Raw genomic sequence first — 20,858 nt, 5'->3', positions numbered from 1 at the left:
CTGGAAAAACAAATATTGTTAAAATGTTCTTACCATCCAAAGCAATCTACAGATTTAATGCAATCTTATCAAAATCCCAATAGCATTTTTCAAAGAGCAGAATAATCTTAAAAATTGAATAGAACCACAGAGGACCCCAAAAAGCCAAAGCAATCTTGAGAAAGGCAAAACTGAGGTTATTACAATCCCCCAAAACAAGGAATAATACTTATCTGTAGTAATCAAAACAGTATGGTACTGGCACAAAACCAGACACATAGACCAATAGAGGACAGAAAGCCCAGAAACAAACCCATGATTATACAGTCAAATTAATCTTTGACAAGAGAGGCAAGACTATGCAAAGAGAAAATGTCTCTTCAACAGATAGTGTTTGGAAAACTAGACAGTTAAATGCAGAGGAATAAAAGTGGACCACTTCGTTACACCATACACAAAAATAAACCCCAAATGGATTAAAGACCTAAATGTGAGACCTGAAACCGTAACAATCCTCGAAGAAGAGTGCACACACAGTATCTCCGACACTGACTGTAGCAACTTTTTTTTTTTTTTTGTAGCAGCATTTTTCTAGATATGTCTCCTAAGGCAAGGGAAATAAAAGCAAAATTAAACTATTGGGACTACATCAAAAAAGCTTCTGCACAGCAAAGGAAACACTCAACAAAACGAAAAGAATCTATTCAATAGGAGAAGATATTTGCAAATGACAAATCTTATAAAGGGTTCGTATCTAAAATATATAAAGAACTTATATAATTCAACACCCCAAAAAAATCTGAATTAAAAATGGGCAGAAGACATGAACAGATATTTCTCTAAGACATCCAGATGGCCAACAGACACATGAGAAAATGCTCAACATCACAGATCATCAGGGAAATGCAAATCAAAACTACAGTGAAATACCACCTCACACCTGTCAGAATGACTAAAATAAATAACACAAGAAACAACAAGCATTGGCAAGGAGGAAAAGAACCCTCACGGACTGCTGGAGGGAATACAAACTGGTGGTGCAGCCACTAGAGAACAGTATGGAGGTTCCTCAAAAAATTAGAAATGGAACTACCCTATGATCCAGTAATCACACTATTTACCCAAATATGAAAACACTAATTTGAAAATATATGTGCACTCCTAGTTAATGTAACATTATTTACAATAGCTGAACTGTGGAAGCAGCCCAATCATCCTTCAACAGATAAATGGATAAAGATGTGGTATACATATAATGGAATGTTGCTTAGCCATAAAAAAGAATGAAATCTTGCCATTAGCAACACGGATGGATCGACAGGATATAATGCTAAGTGAAGTAAGTCAGAGAAAGACAAATACCATCTGATTTTACTCATATGTAGAATTTAAGAAACAAAACAACGTAACCAAGATAGAAGACAAAAAACCAGACTCTTGAGAACTGATAGTTATCAGAATGGAAGTTGTTGGGGGGAGTTGGGGAGGAATTGGTGAAGTGAAGGGGACTAAGGGTACATTTATCATAGTAAGCATAGTGTAATGTACAGAACTGTTCAATCACTGTATTATACACCAGAAACTAACATTGTATGTTCATTATACTGGAATTAAAAGGAACAAAATAAAAGGGGAAAATTCTGCATGTATTTTCAATACAAATTTATTATTTATCTGCTTAATAATGCAATTTGCTTCCTTGTTTGTAATGCATAGTGTGGGGGGAGCCCATGGAAAATGAGGAAGCTTTAAAAAAGAGCTGTCACTCTTGCTCCTCCACTCAGGGAAAATATGGCCTGAGGGGAGCTAAGTACAATGAAAAGAAGGTGGCAACTGGTCTCCCCAAATATACATCCTTAATTTAAGTGCTAATTTAAATTTAGAAATAGGTTATAAATTCACTACGGCAAAACTAAAAAATTAAACATGATAAAAAGAAAAGCTATGGGGGCACCTTGGTGGCTCAGTAGGTTAAGCTCTGCCTTCGGCTTGGGTCATGATCCCAAGGTCCTGGGATCGAGCCCTGCATAGGGCTCTCTGCTCAGTGGGGAGCCTGCTTCTCTCTCTTTCTGCCTGTCTCTCTGCCTACTTGTGATCTTTCTCTGTCAAACAAATAAATAAAATCTTTAAAAAAAAATAGCTATAGGATCAAATCCTAATCTCAGGGTTTCTTTCTAATCTGCAGCCGGCAGGCTGACAGCACAAGGCAAAGAGCAAACCATCCTCAAGCTTTTTTTTTTTTTTTTTTTAATTTTTTAATGGTACTACCATTAGTACGGTACTACCCGATGCTACTCTTGGGAAATTCTTATTATTGGTTCTTCAGGTCCCCACAAGCCCTAACCACCATCCCACCACCACCCCACAACCCCATGCCTCAGAATGTGACACTGCCTAAGTTATTAGTTAAAATGAGGTCATTAGGATGAGCCCAAAGCCAATACAACTAGTATCTATAAAAAGAAGTCTGGGGGCGCCTGGGTGGCTGTCATTAAGCGTCTGCCTTCGGCTTGGGTCATGATTTCAGGGTCCTGGGATCAAGCCCCACATCGAGCTCCCTGCTCAGCGGGAAGCCTGCTTCTCCCTCTCCCACCCCCCTGCTTGTGTTCCCTGTCAAATAAATAAAATCTTTACATAAGTAAAATAAATAGAAGTCTGGACAAATACAGAGAACACCAGGGGAAGCTGAAAGCAGACTGGAGTGAAGCTTCTACATGCCAACAAAGTAAAAAAATTGCTAGCAAAGCACCAGAAGCTAGGGGAGAAGCATGGATCTTCCGATTAAAGATTTCCGTTTAAAATCTTCCGTTTTAAAACACCGATCCTGTGAACAACTTGTCTCAGGCTTCCAGCCTCCAGAACTGTGGAACAATAAATTTCTGTTAACACTCGGTTTGTGGCTCTTTGCTGCAGTATTCTTCAACATCATTAAGTCTATTTCATTTTTAATTCGGATGTATGGATCTATAAGCGTGTGGAACCCAGACTACGAATACAATAGAACCTCTTCTATAGCTAAAACGGGTGATAAACTAGGAATGGCTCATGTGTCTGTGGAGGGTCATGGTGTTCACTATGTTGGTATGTGGATTATGCTCATCTTAATTCAAAGCCAAACCAAACAAACAAAAACAGTGCCAGAATTTAGTTTTTATAGTTTTATTTAAGATTAAAGTGCATCTCTTTAAAAATGTTTCAATATCCAGTCTCAATTGGCAAGTGGTAACAGTTAACTCTCAATAGATCATGAAAGTTTTACTGTGGATCAGACAGATTCTCCCTCCCTCAACCCAATCATAATGAACCTAAAAATACACTTTTAGTATTGGTCTACCTGCTTCAAACACTGTATAGAGCATTACACACATACTGACCACATCCTTAGTCCCCAAATGCTAGTGCAATTAACTAATGAACAGGTACTTCTGTGAAATTTCAACTTAAAACATTTGACTTATCAAATATAAACACTTTGAATGTACAACAAAGCTCTCAGAGTTCATCAAGTGGTGGGAACAAAAATATTGCAGGGCTAATAAATGACTGATTTGGCTTCTCTCAGCCTTTTCTAAGTGCATTTAGTCAAGTCTATCCACAGGAGGTAGTGTTAAGACAGATTGAAAGCAACGGATTCCCCACCAACACAGAAAGCAAACTCCCTCAACTCCCAACTGATTTCACAGGTCTGACAGAACCACCCAGTGCTAGATGCCTTTCCCTCACACATCAGTGTCCCTTAACATCCATAGTAAACACGTTACTGTCATTTGAGATTAAATAGGAGAAAAAAAGTGTACCTAAAAAGTACTAGTTTCTCCTAGTATATGTGTATTTGAGCAATACAGTTAAGATATAAATGCAATCATGGGAACACATTTTTGTAGAAGTAAAATCTAAGTAACAGCAACAGAAATTTAGGACTTAAGGAAGCAGGAGCCCCGTCTGCCATCTAGAAGCAAATGACCAACTGGATTTACAGGCCACATATGAACGAAACTACCCTTTGTAACAGGGATCAGCAGACTTTACACAAAGGGGTCAAATAAATGTGAATGTTAGGTGTTAACAGGCCATACAGCCTGTCAAACTATTCCAATCTGCTACTTCAACAGGAGAGCAGCCAAAGATACTACGTAGATAAACACAGCTGTGTCCCAGTAAAATCTTATTACCTCCACTGAAATTTTAATTTCATCTTTCCATGTGTCACAAAATATTACTTCTGAATTTTTTCAACCTTTTAGAAAATGTAAAAACCATTCCTACCTCAGAGGATGGATAAAAAAACAGGTGGCAGGCTGTAGTTTTTCAACCTGTTCGTAACAACATACTAGGTTAAGATTGCCATGCCATATTTCAGTTTCTATACTCAAAATTCATTGTTCTTCATTCTCTAGAAAATTCTCATTCTACAAAAATAAAAATGCATTTAGATACTTGCTAATTATTCAATTAAATATCAAAATAGCTATTACACTATATTTCATTCCATGACTTTATTTTGAAGGTGAACTTTCTAGTTACATGCAATTTATTCATGTAAGAAATAATTCCATTATTGGGAGTTATTTACTTTACTCCTCTTTGAGGGGCAGGATATTAAATAATGTGTTTTTTATTTTTATTTTATTTTTATTTTTTTTAAAGATTTTATTTGTTTATTGGACAGAGAGAGATCACAAATAGGCAGAGAGGCAGGCAGAGAGAGAGAGGAGGAAGCAGGCTCCCCACCAAGGAAAGAGCCCGATGCGGGGCTCGATCCTAGGACCCTGGGATCATGACCTGAGCCGAAGGCAGAGGCTTTAACCCTCTGAGCCACCCAGGTGCCCCATGTGTTTTTTATTTTTTAAAAAAATTTTATTTTTAAGCAATTTCTACCCCCAACGTGGGGCTTGAATTCAAAATCCCCAAATTAAGAGTTGCATGCTCCACCAGCAACTGAGCCAGACAGGTGACCTGTAAATAACGTGTATTTTAAATAATTATTCAGGGTATTTATCAGTATCAGTTCTGGTACTTATCTACAGTACTTACATACAGGATAACTACCAGCTATTTTCAAAGTATATACGACTGTACCTATACTAAAAAGCTACCTTTTTTATTTTATTCCATGTGCTATCCATTTAAAATACTGCCTTCAATCTTATATTCTCAGGTAAAAGAAGAGATTATCTTTTCTTCTAAGGTATACTTCAGGAGAGTAAGCATTTACAGCTTGGCACTTCATGTTGGGTTTTCACTGTTCTTTGGCTTGGTATATAAAGAAAAAAATGGTTAAGACCACGATATAAAGTTTAACATTCTATTCCAAGAAATGAGTGAACATTCAATTCTGTTAGACTACTATTCTATTAAAAAGCTACAGATTTCAAACCCTAATGACTCAGATTTTAATACTTTCAAAAAGCAACAAACAAAGCCTGGTATATGATAAACATATCATATTGGCCCATCACAAACCAAAGCCCAGATTTGTTTTATAAATCAAGCACTCAACAAATTTGGATAAATCAATTAAAAATCCCACTACTTAACTTCTGGCTACATTTTCTTAAGTGCTCTGAATGAATACAATTCTTATGAAAAGAGTACTTAAAATACGTGAGGGAAATAGAACTGAATGCCAAGAAAAACTCACTTTTAGAAAAATTATTCAACTGTCTTTCAAACACCATTTTAGGATGTAATGGAAAATTTCAACAATATAACAGCAAAGTAACCAGAGGTCTTTAACTAAAATGACAAGTCACATCTGTCAGGGCTTATTTTGGTACTGCTAACTTTACTGCCAAGTTAATCTTAGTTAGGTAGTCAGTTTTCAATGTTTATTAGTAAAATAGTGAAGCCCCATAACTCAGAAGATTTATTTAGAGACTAAATGTATTTCTAAATCTGAAATTTACTTTTATATTTAAAAAATTGAGAACATAATCCACTTACACTACTCATGTTTAGTTAGGTTCTTTATAACATGAAATACATAACTGTCTGCCTATTTAAAAACATAAATCTTCCTCCCCAAACCATGAATTTTCCTATCTAAAAAAGGCTCCAAATGAGGCAAAATTCCACTTTTAATTCTTAAAAAACTTTTGAACTTTAATTTGAAGCCTTCAAGACCAGTCTGCACCCCGAATCATAAACCTGAAAAAAGTTAAAAAAAAAAAAAACAAACCACTAAATCTTATCTTTTGTGGCAGTAATTCCTGAGACTTAAAGCCACTTATGTTATCATCTAACTCACAGCCTGAAGCTTCCTGGCCTAACCACCACAAACACAACCCACAGACATCAGCATTTGTATGGGTCATGTGGGAGATTTTAGAGATAAACTAAACTATCAGGCCCTATTCCCAGACCTGCTGAATCAGAATCTGCATTCTTACATACAGACAAGTTTGGGAAGCACTGTGTTGAAAGTCAAAACTTAATTAACACTTGTATATAATGTCTAAGACCTTCCTGATGGCTTAGGGATTAAATAGATAGGCACTGTGCTAATGAGCAAACAGCTCCCTCTTCCCGACCAAAGTCTTAGCCTAATACTGTCAGTAACTGCTATTTTATGGCCTTCTAGCCTAGCTGCAAATTATCTCCCTGAAAATCAGTAATGAAAAATATGAGATGGAAACTACACCCTTCTTACTAGATTATAAAGCTGGGAATGACATTAAGGTTAAAATGTGAATGCTTTAATAAGCTCGCATTTTCTGTTAAATTCCAACAAAGGTTTTTTAACAGCACGTATTTTTAATTAGTCATTCCTTTGTCTTAAAAAAAAAACCTCTAATTGTGTATTTTACCCACACCCCTCCCATTTTCCCCTAATTTTGCTTCTTACCCTGCCACTTTTATTTTAGGGAAGATATAATCCAATTTCCTTGACATTTTTATGATTCTTAATATATAACAGAATCCCTATTTTCAGGCTATAAAGAATCCACGAGCAATGCCAGAAACTATCACATTCAGATTTAAATCTTATTTTTGACTATATTATCCGATAACATTATCACTAAACCTGATTCATCCTACACCATATGGAATTTGAGCAAAAGCTCCATACCATTCAACAATGGCTTTCAAACTTGTTCAAATGTAACACTTTTGACAATGGGCTCCATGCAATACTGAAAATTTAAATCCACCACATGAAGTCCATTTTGGAACATGAGAAGTTATACCGTGCTTTCTACAAGCAGCCAGATTCTTTTTATAAATGCCTAAAATAAGAAATCACATTTGGGTGTTCTTATTAATATTTGCTATTTTTTAATTAACCCTTAGAAAATACTGAAAAACTGATTTAATTTTAATAGTTAAACAACATACTGAAACTGATCAAGGAGAATTAACAGTTTTTGCTATTTACGAATTATTCAGGTAAAAATTTAAGGCAAGCGTATTAAAAATAAGGTGCCTCAAATATACGCTTAACTGTATCAACAATGAAGATTTAGCAAACTGGTTTCTGCCTTCAAGTAACATTTTTAAACAGATCCTTGTTCAATCACAGTATCTGAAAATACATGCTTGTGCTTGTATCAAATTCAGTGATTTAAGTAAATATTTATCACTTTTCTCCTATACTGTTCGAAGTTCTCAAGAACTTCTATTTCACCAGCTAGTTTACACAAACATTAAGATGCAGTCATGAGATAAGCCAATTTTGACTCCATACAAACACATATACATACTCCTTCTTACACCTGTTAACTAAAAATTTATGTGCCTCTTTAGTATAAAATATAATTTGGGAAATGTGAGGCAATATAAACCACAATTATAAGTCTGTCAAAAAGTTTCTATTTTTACTTATTTTGTCAGCTTACAATCCTCAGTTTTACAGTCCCAGAATTTCCTTTAAACCCAACCTTGGTGTAGGACTATGAAACTTCTACCCCCAAAGTATTTGTAATGATGGATTTATAATTACAAAAAAGACACCAACTTTTCTGGCTGGCAGGTGGTCCCCTTCTGAATATAGGAACTAAGCACAAGAATTAAACTTTCTGTAACTTGCTAAAACAATGTGTGCCTTTTCAAGCTGGTTAGTTCTGAATAAAGTATGAAACTGTGAAGGTCATTCGCTCATTCTAATCAGAACAAAGGAAATATTCTCACTGTAAAGAGACGAAACAAATATGGGAAGTCAGGCACTAATACTAGTCGGTAAAATTTACAAATGTTTTAATTATATACACCTTTTTTTAAAAACTAGGCAAACATACATATTTCAAAAGAACAATTTCAATTTCAAATTTCTTCCAAGTTTGCTTTACGTGTAGGTGAAAAGAACAGATAAATCCTAGATATCATTTAGCCCAAGTTGTAACAAAAATAGTCACACTAACTCTCCACTTTAAAAAGAAATGTAATGAAGCTTTCTAGTGGCAGATACCCTCCTTGCAAACAAAAAAAGGGGGGGGGGTGGTATGAATAGCGAAGTCTTCATATAATACTTTCTCATTTCTGAAAGTTTAACTCCTTCTGGTTACTTTAGAAAATAAAAACTCGTGTTTTTACTAAGTACAAAACTATCTGTTTCTGTAGATACAGAATCCTACAAACATCCGCAGCAAACCCACACAGCACTTCCACGGTCCACACTGCTATCTCAGTGTTTAATATATACAAAATAGGTTTCTATTAAACAAAGGTATTCACAAGTAGCTGCAGAAAAATTCATGCCATTAACAAAGGCTGAAATTTATAAATTAAAAACACTGTAATCTATACATAATGTACAAATAGTCGTGCATTTTAAAATAAGTGTGTCTCATACGACTAAATTTTCACAAGCAAATGCTGCTGCATAAATATTTGCTAATGCAAATGAACGGCATCTTAGTAAATTCGGCTTATTTTAACCCCAGAAGTTGCAGCTTTTGGTATTTTTCTTGGAAGCTGTCCAAAGTTGACATCTGTGGAAAAAAAGGTTCCAATTCTTTTGCATCTCATTTAAGGTTTTCTACTGAGAACAAATTTCTTAAACCTCAGGCACAACAAATATAAATTAAAAAAAAAAAAAAATCAAGTACAAACACCGTTATCAGTTCAGGAAAAAATTCAAATAGAAATGTTAAATTTTACTTACTTAAAATAAGGTATTTTTCATGAATGTTTCATCAGAATATGTAGGAGTTTAAGATGTGTGCAATAAACTGCTTTTGTTTCTAGTTTTTGCTTCTACATTTCAGTAAGATATTTAAAATTTTTGAAAAACTATGCATAGCAGCCAAGAAAATACTGTTTATGAACAAAAATCGTACACAATTAACCTACAAAATTGAACTTACATAAGTCACAGCCCTTCAGGGTTTGAAATGCTATCAACTTTGCAAACTTTCAGCCTGAAACTGTGCTATATTTCAGAACTTATTTTATGATCAACAAATCCAGTGATGTTGGGGGGAAAAAAAGTTCAATTTTCTCTTAAAATACTAAACGGAATTTTCATGGGTTGGTGACCTCCAACGTGACTGCAAATTTTTTATTATAGAGTTTGCCATGCTACCAAGTTTCTCATGCATTTCAAACAGCTGGCTTCCTGAATAATTATGGAGATCTTCTGAATCTAGTTGAAGAGCAAGTGCACTGATCTGTGCCACAAGATTTTTAGGTAATGGAGTTTCCAAAGCAACAGGATCGATTAAATCTGAAAGAAAAAAAGCACAATTAATTTATTCCAGATAAAACTTAAGTTGTACATATTTCCTTTTAAGTTAATAAAAAGTTTAAGTGCCTAAGATTTAAGTTGAGAGTGCAGGCTGAGGTACTGTTCTTCCTCAAGAGAACAAGGCAACAGAAGACTCCACACCATAACTTATTCAGTGCAACTGAAGAAAGAGCCAGTCTACTTCATTTTTATTAACAGCATAACTGAAACACACTATTTAGTTTATATCCTTGAGTAGCGGTTGACAGTTCGAGAAAAACAACTAGACATAGTTGGAATCAGTATCAGCTACTTTTTCATGCACTTGGCCACTGGCACCAAAAAAACCCCCCCAAAACCAAAAACCTCGTCAAATTAACAGAGCATGGTCAAATTAAAACTAGAAGCAAATATTCAAAGTCAACTGACGCTGTAAATAAAATTGTCCTGCTTTGCTAAAACATACCTGAGGCAAGTCTTTCTTCATCAGAAGGGAGAGATTTAGTTTGTATTCCATTTACTGGTTTTTCAGAAATATCAAAAACTGGAATCTCCTCTAGTCCCCGAGATTTTACCTGGATTACACACAGGCCAGTAAAACAAAAACAAAACGAAAAAACTGAAAGTTGCTTTTAAAAGGACCAACACCACCACCACTGGAAAAGAATCTGACAAGTTTCCCAGCCCATCATACGACTATTAGCTTAGCAAATCTTGCTAAGAAACTATGTTGTACTAGTGACACAAAAAAATGGGATTATAAAGTGTTTTTCAGTTTTTTCAAAAAGCTGGTTAAGTATCTCTAATATTTAATGGGCTTCTCAAGAAATAGCCAGGTAGCCAAAAAAATTACACTGTATTTCCCAAGTTTAGCAGCATAAGAAAAGAAAATCCAAGGCAGATTATTCCCAAACTTAAAAAACATATGGACTTTTAAAAAAAGAATACAACTTTTGGGGCGCCTGGGTGGCTCAGTGGGTTAAACCTCTGCCTTCAGCTCAGGTCATGATCTCAGGGTCCTGGAATCAAGCTTTGCATCGGGCTCTCTGCTCAGCAGGGAGCCTGCTCCATTCCCCGCCCCCGCCCCCGCGTGATCTCTGTCAAATAAATTAATAAAATCTTTAAAAATAAATAAAAATAAAAGAACAATCCAATTTTGAAAGGTGTCCCTAGGCATACAGATTAGTGACTGAGAAGATACTAGTTTCAGAATGTTATAGTTACCATATTGATGGGTCCATCAATTAGACTCCTGTGTAGACACCCAAGAGAAAGAGTAACACATCCACACAAAAACTTATGAGTGTACATAGGAGCAAAAGGTAAAAACAACCTAAATGTTAAGCAATTGATGGATGACCTATATGTTGTACATTCATGTAAGGGGTATTACTTAGCCATAAAAAGGAATGAAGTACTAATACAAATGAACCTTGAAAACATTATGCTCAAAGAAGTCAATCACAAAAGACCACGGCTCATATAATCCCACTTTTATGAAAGGTCCACAGCAGACAATTCTATGAGACTGAAAATTACTAATATAATCTTTGGGTCTCTTAGAAGTTTTTAAGGATTACAAATACTTAATAATTTTTAAATCAAAGACTTTTAAGAAAACAGCAGAAGTCTTCAGTAGTTAGCTAACTCCAGTCTTAGAAATTCTAATGTAAACACTGGTTTTCAAGCTTTAACATAACCTGTTCTCATTTATTCACAATTTTGTGTAGTTTCAGTGAACACATAAAAGGTCTCTGCATAGGTTTCAGAACAGTGCGACTCCTTCTGAAATAATGAGTTTTCCATCTGTATTTTTTTTTTAAGATTTTATTTATTTATTTGACAGAGAGAGATCACAAGTAGAGAGGCAGGCAGAGAGAGAGAGAGAGGGAAGCAGGCTCCCTGCTGAGCAGAGAGCCCGATGCGGGACTCGATCCCAGGACCCTGAGATCATGACCTGAGCCGAAGGCAGCGGCTTAACCCACTGAGCCACCCAGGCGCCCCTCCATCTGTATTTTTATTGAGGGTTAGGGAGTGGAGAATCTTGGCTTCTATCAGAATCTTGAAAAATGTCTATGGGCTAAAATATTTATGTGCAAAAAGTTGGTAAACAAGAAAAATTAGTTACAGTTGTGTTGGACATCAAAAGGGAAATACTGTTAAATACAATTTTGAAAGATTTTTATTAGAATGTTTAGATTTGAACCTCTAGGTTTTAGGAAAAGCAGCCATGGAACCAATCATCAATTTGGTGGAAATGAATGAGACAAGGGGATAGGAGAAGAGAACTCAAAGCATAAAGAGATGCATTACACAAAACCAGACAAAACCAAGAAGCAAACCTCTCTATGAAATTATAAAGTGATGTTTTAAGTTAATCCTGACTGGGGGGCCGGGGAGGTGGAGGGGGCATAAAATGAGTTTTTAAGCAAGACTACCAACTTCTGTAATTGCTATTGAGGGATCATTTATCTATACATGATTTATAACATGTTTACCTGCTGCTCATGATAGATTCTAAGAGCCTTTTTTACATTGGACACTTTTGGAGAACGGATAGGAAGAGTTTTTATTTCAGATGCTGTAAGAGTACTCAAATCACCAATCGTTTTTATATTCTTAGCTCTAATGAGCTGTCCCAGTCCTCTTGCCCTGAAGAGATTAAGAAAAAAAGGAAAAATGTCATCAACTACTTTCACATTTGTTCTATTTGTGAGGGCCTATCCAGCTAGATTTCCTGATTTATGCTCAGTCATAACTGAATTTTATACAGGCTCACCTAGCCCACTCTGAGGGCAGGCACATATACCTTTAATTTAAAACAAAATTTGAATTTGATGTGTTTGTTTGGCTTAAGCGATAATGCTGGGAAGAGACTAAGCCCAATTTGTGTCTCAGGCTTCACTTACATTATTACTTAATGGCCTCATGACTTTGGTGGAGTAACCTTTATAAACTTCAACTGGTAAAGTAGAAATAATTATTATACTCCTTATGGGATCTGTGATTAGCATTAAATAAGAGGACATATGCAAAGAGTTCAGCACAGCATCTGACAAATATTACACATACATTTAATTATCTTAGCCATTACTGTATTATGGTAGATGTTTCTCTTATTGCCTTACCTGTCCCATCTTCCCACATTAATTTATATTTCTAAAACAAAATGTGTGAAAGTGCATGTATGGTCAATTCTAAATATAAGAATCTTGATCACTTAAATATTCCTCTTAAACAGCTGGCATCTTTAAGCATAAATCAGCACAAGTAAGTACTTACCACATGTTTGAGGTAATCTGAGGTAAAATGATATCAACTGGAGCCACACAGTTCACCAAAGCTGGGTAAACACTTTCTGTTGGACCTGGCATAGATTCTTTAGCCATTTCTGTAATCTTAGAATAAATTTCAAAATCGTTACATAGAGGTCACCTGACTGAACATGAAAATATAAAGTTACATGAAAACTAAAGCACTTCTTACTAAACACTTCTTTGAGCTCTTAAACTTAGGGTTACGTGATCCTGGGGACAGAAATCCTTTGATTGAAGTGGCATTATGCTAGACAGAAGAAAGGAGAGAAAAAAAAAACTCAGAACCCTAGAAAACTATATTATAACTCTACTTTCATTACTTAGAGTGCGGTAATTTCCTAAAATTTTGAGAAAATGTAAAATGTAATAAACTATTACCTAACCAATTACTGGATTATCACTGACTCTTCCCACCTCTTCATGTTTGTTTACCATGTTGCAGACAAAACAATGTATCCAAACCAAAGACATCTTGTTCTTTATTAGTTTTAAGATAAACTACACTACGCAATTTGGTACCTGCAATCATGTATGTGTATTTTAAAGCTCACAGCTTACCTTAGATTGTGCAGTAGGTGAAGTTTTAACACTTTTTATTATGGGAGAATTATTTGAAGAATGGGACCTAACAATAGAGCATCGCCTATCAATGTCATCTGCCAATCCTGCTTGGTATATTGGATCTGCAAAGGAGACCCGGCGAACCTGAAAACACAGGCCATGCTTTTATTTACAAAGTTAAAAAAAAAACAAAAACAAAAACAAAAACCACACCATAAATTCTCACTATTAAGGTCCCCCAAAATAGAATGTAGGTTTAGAAGCTTAATTTACTTCATTAGAAGCCAAATGTACATAGCTGTATTTCTTCCTAATGGCTGCTTTCACAGGTAATACAGGTCATTTCAATTATTCAATTATCCATGTTCTAAATGGTCTCTACATAATATACCAACAAAGACTGAAACAGGGACAGTGGCAGAAAAATGAAATTACACGTAGCAGCTGAAACTGTATCATCCAATTACACTAATCTTGTGGGCTTACTGCAGTGACTTAAAAATACAAGGTAAAGAGGCAGAAATAGTACTAACCGACTTCTGGTGTACCTTTCTAAACTCTGTTCTAAACTCTTTAGAGGGTCCCAGAGTCATAGCGACTGGGTGGCAATTTTTCATTTTAGCCTCTTCTAAAATCTTACGATGCTTTCATTCATTCAGCTATTTGATATAATATGCAATAAATAAATATGCAATAAGGCATAACCACTAACCATGTATATAAATGCCTCCTGGTCTTGACTCCCAAGAGTGGGCAGATTCCGTACATATCTGCTATAGAAAACTATGTCTTACTGTTACCTAAATAAAAATTAAATCTGAGGTACTATCACACAAAACATGATTAGTTAACTTTTTAAAAATCTAAAATATACTGAAGGAAAATAAAATATACTGAAGACATCAATCCCAATGCATTCTATCTTCATACTTTTCAAAGACTTCACTTAAGTTACTTAAAAAAAAAAAAGAACTTCAATATAAAAGCAAAGCAAAACAAAGCCAAAACCTCAATTCTCAGTGTAAGAATTTTTGGTACATCTTGAGGAAGTCTTCACAATGTGCTTGCCAAAGGCAAGATTAAGTCTACCTTCAATTTCTAATGTATGTCTGTATATATAAACACATGTATTCCACATTAAATGGCAGGTTCAATTTCATAGGTAGAGAATGCTCACATAACCTTTTCAGAACATCTCCTTTACTATGTAGAGGACAAGCTGAGCTATGTAAGCATATGTAACTTTTACTTTTTTAACTTATTCATTCAACAAATTATGTCCAAGTTATAGGGTCAGGAGCTAAAGCAAATACAAACTAAAGGAGTCAGCTTAGTGAAGATGGGGAAATAAAATAATAAATGAAATCACATCCAGAAACTGATAAAGGCACAGCCTGAGATTTTTTTCATTAGATAAGGTCTGGAAGTAAGAATTTATATGAAAACTTAAATGGGAAACAGACTACATAATGTCCTAGCACAAAGTGAGTGCTAACTAAAGCTACTTTATCAGTTTCTAAATGTCTCCTCACATTATGAGCAAAAAAACCAAAACCTAAAAACCCACAAGAGATCCTCACCAATTCTGCAAAAGGTGAATAATGTATATGGTTGAAGATCTTTAGTGTCCTAAAGTAAAGGAATATATACGGCCTTCAGTTTCCTTTTATTAACACTCTTTTTTCTACCTGCCCGTTTCCCTGGTCACTATGGTTAATTATTCAAAATGAGTGGTCCTATCTAACATCTAACATTCTGTCATTCACCAGGAACCACTGTACTGCCAAATACTCAATTAAACATGGGCTAAATAATATTCAGCCTCAAGTCCCCTACCTTGTGAAGAGGTGACGATATCTCATCTTCCTGAGGTCTTTTTAGTCCTCTCTTTAAAATGCTGGTCGATGGAGAAGCCAAAGGAGACCAGACACAGCGTGTCTGCACGCCACTAGGACTGCCATTTGCTGATACAAGTAAAGGATCTAGTTCCCTTAATTTTTGAGGAGATGCATTATTGTCTTCTGTTATTAGTTCAGAGATGGCTGTTTCAGATGTCAGAGACTGTGATGTGTCCTCCACTTTCTCTGAAGTATGGTGAGCTTCCTGTAGAATTTCATCATTTCCCACCATTTGATTGTCAACTGATATTGTTTCTTCAGACTTACTAAGTTCATTTTTTGTTTCGGTTTCATTAGAGTCAACTTTTCCTTCTTCAGTGCTCATCCCAAGTGTGGTGAGAACAAAACTGCTGACTTCCATACTTGATGTCTCTGATTCAGCTTGTACAGGCTTGGTAGAGATTCTGGTAGTAGAGTCCTGGCCTTCTGTTTCATTGATTTGGTCAGCTTCCGCGCTCACCTCACCAATCACCGTCTCTTCACAAGTTTCCATTTCAGCATTCACTCCTTCAGATGAGCCTGGACCAGATTCGTGACTTCTTTCATCTAATTCTCCAACTGCTGTTTGTTCATGTATCTCTACCAGAGCACTCATTTCTGTGGTATTATCATAATGATCAACAACAGAATTAAATTCTTCAGTTACTGCTTCTTCAGCCTTCAGTTTCTCAGCTGCCTCTGCATCAGATTCATCACTTCTGTCACTATTTATCTCCATTACTTCTTCTTCACTAATACCAGTTTCGGTACTCTTTTGTTCAGAAAAGCTAGCTTCAGATTTATCAATTTCTACACCCAATTCAATAGCTTCTACTTCTGGGTTGAATTTTGCATTAGCTTTACATGCATCTGTTTCAACATTGACAATGTTCTCTATACTCAGTTCCTTTTCCAAGACAGCCTCTGACTTTTCTTCTTTGGGCTCCAAAGTAGAACATTCCAGTGAATTATTTTTAGAATCACCTAAACATGGGCTAACAGTTTTACATTTTTTATTGGATGGCTCTTGGCTCTCAAGAGGTGTTGCTTCTTCAGAATCCATATCACAAGTTTCTTCTTCAAAATTTACTACTCCAGAAGGAAGAGGGTTTTGTATAGTATTTTCTTTCAACTCACTTTCAGATATAATTAATGAATCATTAACAGCATCATTCTCCTCCTTGAGTCCCAAATGAAAATTCACACAATTATGTTCATCCAAAAGTTTTACCTCAGAGCACAGATTAGCTTTAGAGGTCTCTGATACAGTTACAGGTGTATGCATATCTATCTTTTTTGTTTCAATGACTTTTACATCATAATTTTCTGTACTCTTTAACCCAATGAATGACTTTTCCTGAGGTTGAGATTTTTCTCCACAGCAATCACAACCTTTAGATCTTCTTACCCTCCTACTTCTCTTATGTTGGCATTCAAGTGTTTGGAAAGTTTTTTCAGAAAGCAAGGAAATGTCTGATGTCCCTATTTTTGAGGATTCTCCCATGTTGTTATTATCTATAGAATCTCGTTTTTGTAATCTCTTGCTGGCATTTCTAGTCCTTAGATTTGAATCTGGCACAGAAGGGTCTGAAAAGGAATGTTCTGTACATTTGTTGGTTTTACTTTTTCCCTCATAAGCAGTTGACACATCATCAGAAACCTGTAATACATCTGAAGAAACTGTAGAATCTTTAGGAGTTACAATAGTATTCTCATCTTTTTGTTCACAAATCTGAGATTTTAGGTCTCTCCCCACTTCAGAATTTGCTTTGTAATCAAGTGTCTGGTTTTCAACATTTACACATTCCTGTTTTATCACTTTCTCTTCTTGGTCTTCAGTGTCAATGCTATCACTGCTTTTGCTTTTCCACTTTCCAGATCTCTTCTTTTTAGAACCTTCTTCTTTTGCCTCAGAACTATCAGATTCTGAGTTTTCAATGTTGGAAAGTAAACCCTGGGATGCTCTTCTTGTCTGATAGCGTGTTCGTCCACTCACTGGTTTTTCAGAGGACTTATCTACAATGTCCTGGGCACTGTCTCCCTCAGACTTAATATTCTCCAGGTCTAGCTTTTTTTTACTTTCATCAATTTCAGAAGTAGTGCTAGTTTCCCCAAAAGTCTTCTCGTGTAAATTATTCCCTTTATCAATTAAATTTTCTTGTACAGTTTGTTCAGAAATCAGTTTTTGTTTAGGTAACACATCATCTTTTACATGCAATGGACTTTTCTGAAGGGTCTTTTCTTCTTCCTTACATCTGTCTTTTTTTTGATGATTATTTTCTTTCTCTTGGCTCTCAGGGGTAGGCTCTGCTATTTCTGAACGTCGTCTTGAGGATCGTCTAAGCGTTTTCTGATTTGGAGTTATCTGAACAGGACTATCCTCATCTACCATTTGATCTGCTGGTATTATAGCTGGGGGTGTATTTTCTTTGGATTCCAAATTGATTCCTAATGTTTTCTCTTCTACAGCACTGTCTTCTAGTAATACCACATTTTCTATTGTTGGTTTAAGCATTGTATCCTCATCCTCCATTGTAGATTCAGAGAGATGAGCCTGATTATCTAACACACATTCTGTTTGATTAAGCAAACCGGGTGGGTTATTTTCTAAGACTACTGTGCCATCAATAGATTCCTGAGTATTTTTCTCCAGATCAGATCTCATTAAGAGCTTAGACCTTTTGTTTCCTGTTTGTTCAGCTTTACTTGACCTTCGGCTTGATCTCTTAATTCCATGTGCTATTTTTTCAGCATCAGATTTTGCAAGAGCCATTTCTCTTTTCTTTGCTTTTGGTGGGTTATCTATTTTACCCATGACTTCCTGGTTATTTTTCACTGTAACAGTTGATGACATATTATTTAAGGCGGACGGACTAAAAGGTCTATTTTCTGAACCATCAAACTTCTCCAAAGTAATAAAGGTTTGCCTCCGACTTGTAGGCTGTGGGAGAATTCCAGAAATGATGGCATTAGAAACTGAGCTAATGTTGACACCAGAAGTATTTTCTGCACTAGATGAATATTCAGTTGTTTTCTTTGATGAAATTAAAGCATTCTTTCTGGAGTCATTATTACTGCTCGGTACTTCTGGACTGGTTTCATCATTAGAACCACGCTCATTATCTGAAAGAGAAGCCTTTTCAAGATGTTCATCCATACCACGGTTTTCTGTGACATCTTGAGGAATAACAATGTCCCTCTCCGTTTGTTCCTCCTGCACAGAAACGTACACATGTATATAGGTTAGGCAACAAACAAGTCCCAAACTTTTGGAATTCAAAAGGCACATCACTGACTTTCAGTATTTTTTTTTAAAAGATTTTATAAATTTGAGAGAGTGAGTGAAAGAGAGCATGAGAAGGGAGAAGGTCAAAGGGAGAAGGTCAAAGGGAGAAGCAGACTCCCCATGGAGCTGGGAGCCCAATGTGGGACTTGATCCTGGTACTCCGGGATCATGACCTGAGCCGAAGGCAGTTGCTCAACCAACTGAGCCACCCAGGTGCCCTGATTTTCAGTATTTTGTAAATATTCCAAAGGTGGTGACAGATGCCCATTAATTTGTGTTTCTAATTATAAATACTTAATAAAGCAAAAAACCATTTATTTTAAACACAGATACATTCACATACATCTACAAACACAATAACTACAATTTTGCTAAAGTATATCAGTTAGAGTTATGAGATTATGCAATATATCTTAAAATTAACACAAGACACTTCATAATGGAATAATGTTCTAAAAACCCCCAAATATACCTTATATATCACCTTGGAATCTTCCGTTGATTTTTCAGTTAAAGGAGGAATTTCCCTGAAATAAAAATGTATAAATTAAAATACTGTTTTTAATTAAAAATTAGAAAGTCAGTTACTTCAACAGCTTCCATACTTACATGGACTCTTCCTGGGTATACTGAGAAAACAAAGTGTCTTGTGAAACATCCAGATTATTATACATGACAGGAATATCGTATCTGAAAAAGAGCTTACATAAATAACTTCAAAATGTGATATTCCTATAATTAGAAATTAAACTTAGATTTGTACATCTACTTATCTTTTAAGAACAATGTAAAATTAAGGCTTAGATACTTATTTTCCTCAAAATCATTTTTGATTTTTTCCAACACTACCTCCATTAAGGAGTCAGCTATGAAGGCATAAACATGTAATATGTTACTAAGTAAACATTTTTATTATGAAATGCAGCCATGTACGGCGTATCTTTTTGGCATTAAAATATATATTAAAATATATATTATACCTAGGATTTTAGTTCTAAACACAAAGTTACAGTTATACTGCATGAAATCCAAATGTGAGTACAGAACACCCAATTCACGATAAAAGGCTACAAACCTCTTTGTTTTGAGTACTTCTTTCTGATGTTCTGTTAGTATTCTTTCCTTTGCTTCTTTTCCTTCTGGAGGTATAAACACGAAGTCAGTAGACTTTTCCTCTTCCAAAGGCATTTCACTCTTTGTTTTTGTAGAAGATGGTTCTAATTTCAACTGCAAATTTATAAAAGGCAAATGTACATTTGAATTTCCAAATTATTTTCCAATACTTCAATCTCTACTCGAGCACTCTATAAACTTAGAGTATAAACTTATAATGACTTAGGAAGTTTGAAGTTCAAACCTATTGGATAAGTTAATAATTAGTACAATTATCCTTGGTTAATAGTACAATGCCCCTCACTTTCTGCTTCTAATCAACATTCGGAAAATAAAAACTATTATGCCTCTTTAAAAAGTAGGCAATTTACCAACAAAGCGTAGACAAATATGTTTTTCAGGCCAACTTACAAAAATCCAGTGGTTTGGCAAGAAGAGAATGTATGAGCAGCTTTCAAGCTGAAGCATAAACCAAGTCAAATTGAGTAAAAGTTGCCAATATAATACACGCTCCATACCAGTAACACTGGTACTGTTATTTTTACAAATTTTCAGTGCAACGGTTTACACTTCTACTTTTTAACTGAAACAAGACTGTGTTGAGAGTCATTCTTCAAAAATGGTATTTTTTCTTTCATTTCTGCCAAGGCCATGGTTTCAAGATTCTAGAATACCCTCATTAGAAATCACGGGGAGAAAATTACTACGTGAAAATCAGTTAATTACTGCGTGAAAATCAGTTACTGGCAATTAGTAAGATTAAGGTTAATAGACTTGAGGCCAGAATAGGTATCTTATCTAAGTGTTCTCTTTCTATTCAGTAACAGAAGTTCTAAAATGCTCTTATGCTACCTATACTATATTCATACCTAGATTTCATTCCATCTCAAGGGGGCTACTGCCTGAATTAACTATACTTAATGGATGTTACATATTTTTTCTAAAAGATTTTATTTGTCAGAGAGAGAATAAGAGGGGGAGCAGCAGAGAAACAGACTTCCCACTGAGCAAGAAGCCTAATGTGGGACTTGATCCCAGGACCCTAGGATCATGACCTGAGTTGA

The 20,858-nt window shown here is 35.5% G+C and overlaps 1 protein-coding gene across 5 annotated transcripts in view; it reads right to left on the bottom strand.

Annotated features, from left to right (window-relative positions):
* Positions 1-7,775: 7,775 nt before the first annotated feature.
* The window catches only part of RIF1 (replication timing regulatory factor 1), a 60,219-nt gene continuing 47,136 nt past the window's right edge, over positions 7,776-20,858 (bottom strand). For 4 of the 5 annotated variants that reach the window (XM_047721706.1, XM_047721709.1, XM_047721708.1 and 1 more), the window contains exons 27-36: positions 19,757-19,908; positions 19,291-19,371; positions 19,154-19,208; positions 15,355-18,609; positions 13,516-13,662; positions 13,127-13,204; positions 12,923-13,038; positions 12,139-12,292; positions 10,107-10,215; positions 7,776-9,640 (exon numbers count right to left, since the gene is read on the bottom strand). In XM_047721706.1, the coding sequence (XP_047577662.1) occupies positions 9,426-9,640; positions 10,107-10,215; positions 12,139-12,292; positions 12,923-13,038; positions 13,127-13,204; positions 13,516-13,662; positions 15,355-18,609; positions 19,154-19,208; positions 19,291-19,371; positions 19,757-19,908 (4,362 nt within the window). In that variant the 3' untranslated portion in view covers positions 7,776-9,425. The remainder of the gene's footprint in view (positions 9,641-10,106; positions 10,216-12,138; positions 12,293-12,922; positions 13,039-13,126; positions 13,205-13,515; positions 13,663-15,354; positions 18,610-19,153; positions 19,209-19,290; positions 19,372-19,756; positions 19,909-20,858) is intronic. The other variant, XM_047721710.1, reaches the window with a different exon arrangement.

Source organism: Lutra lutra, chromosome 3, assembly GCF_902655055.1.
Source record: "Lutra lutra chromosome 3, mLutLut1.2, whole genome shotgun sequence".
In the NCBI taxonomy this organism is placed as follows: Eukaryota; Metazoa; Chordata; class Mammalia; order Carnivora; family Mustelidae; genus Lutra; species Lutra lutra.
The sequence above is the reverse complement of the archived record's forward strand: the minus strand, read 5'-3'. Positions and strand labels throughout refer to the sequence as shown.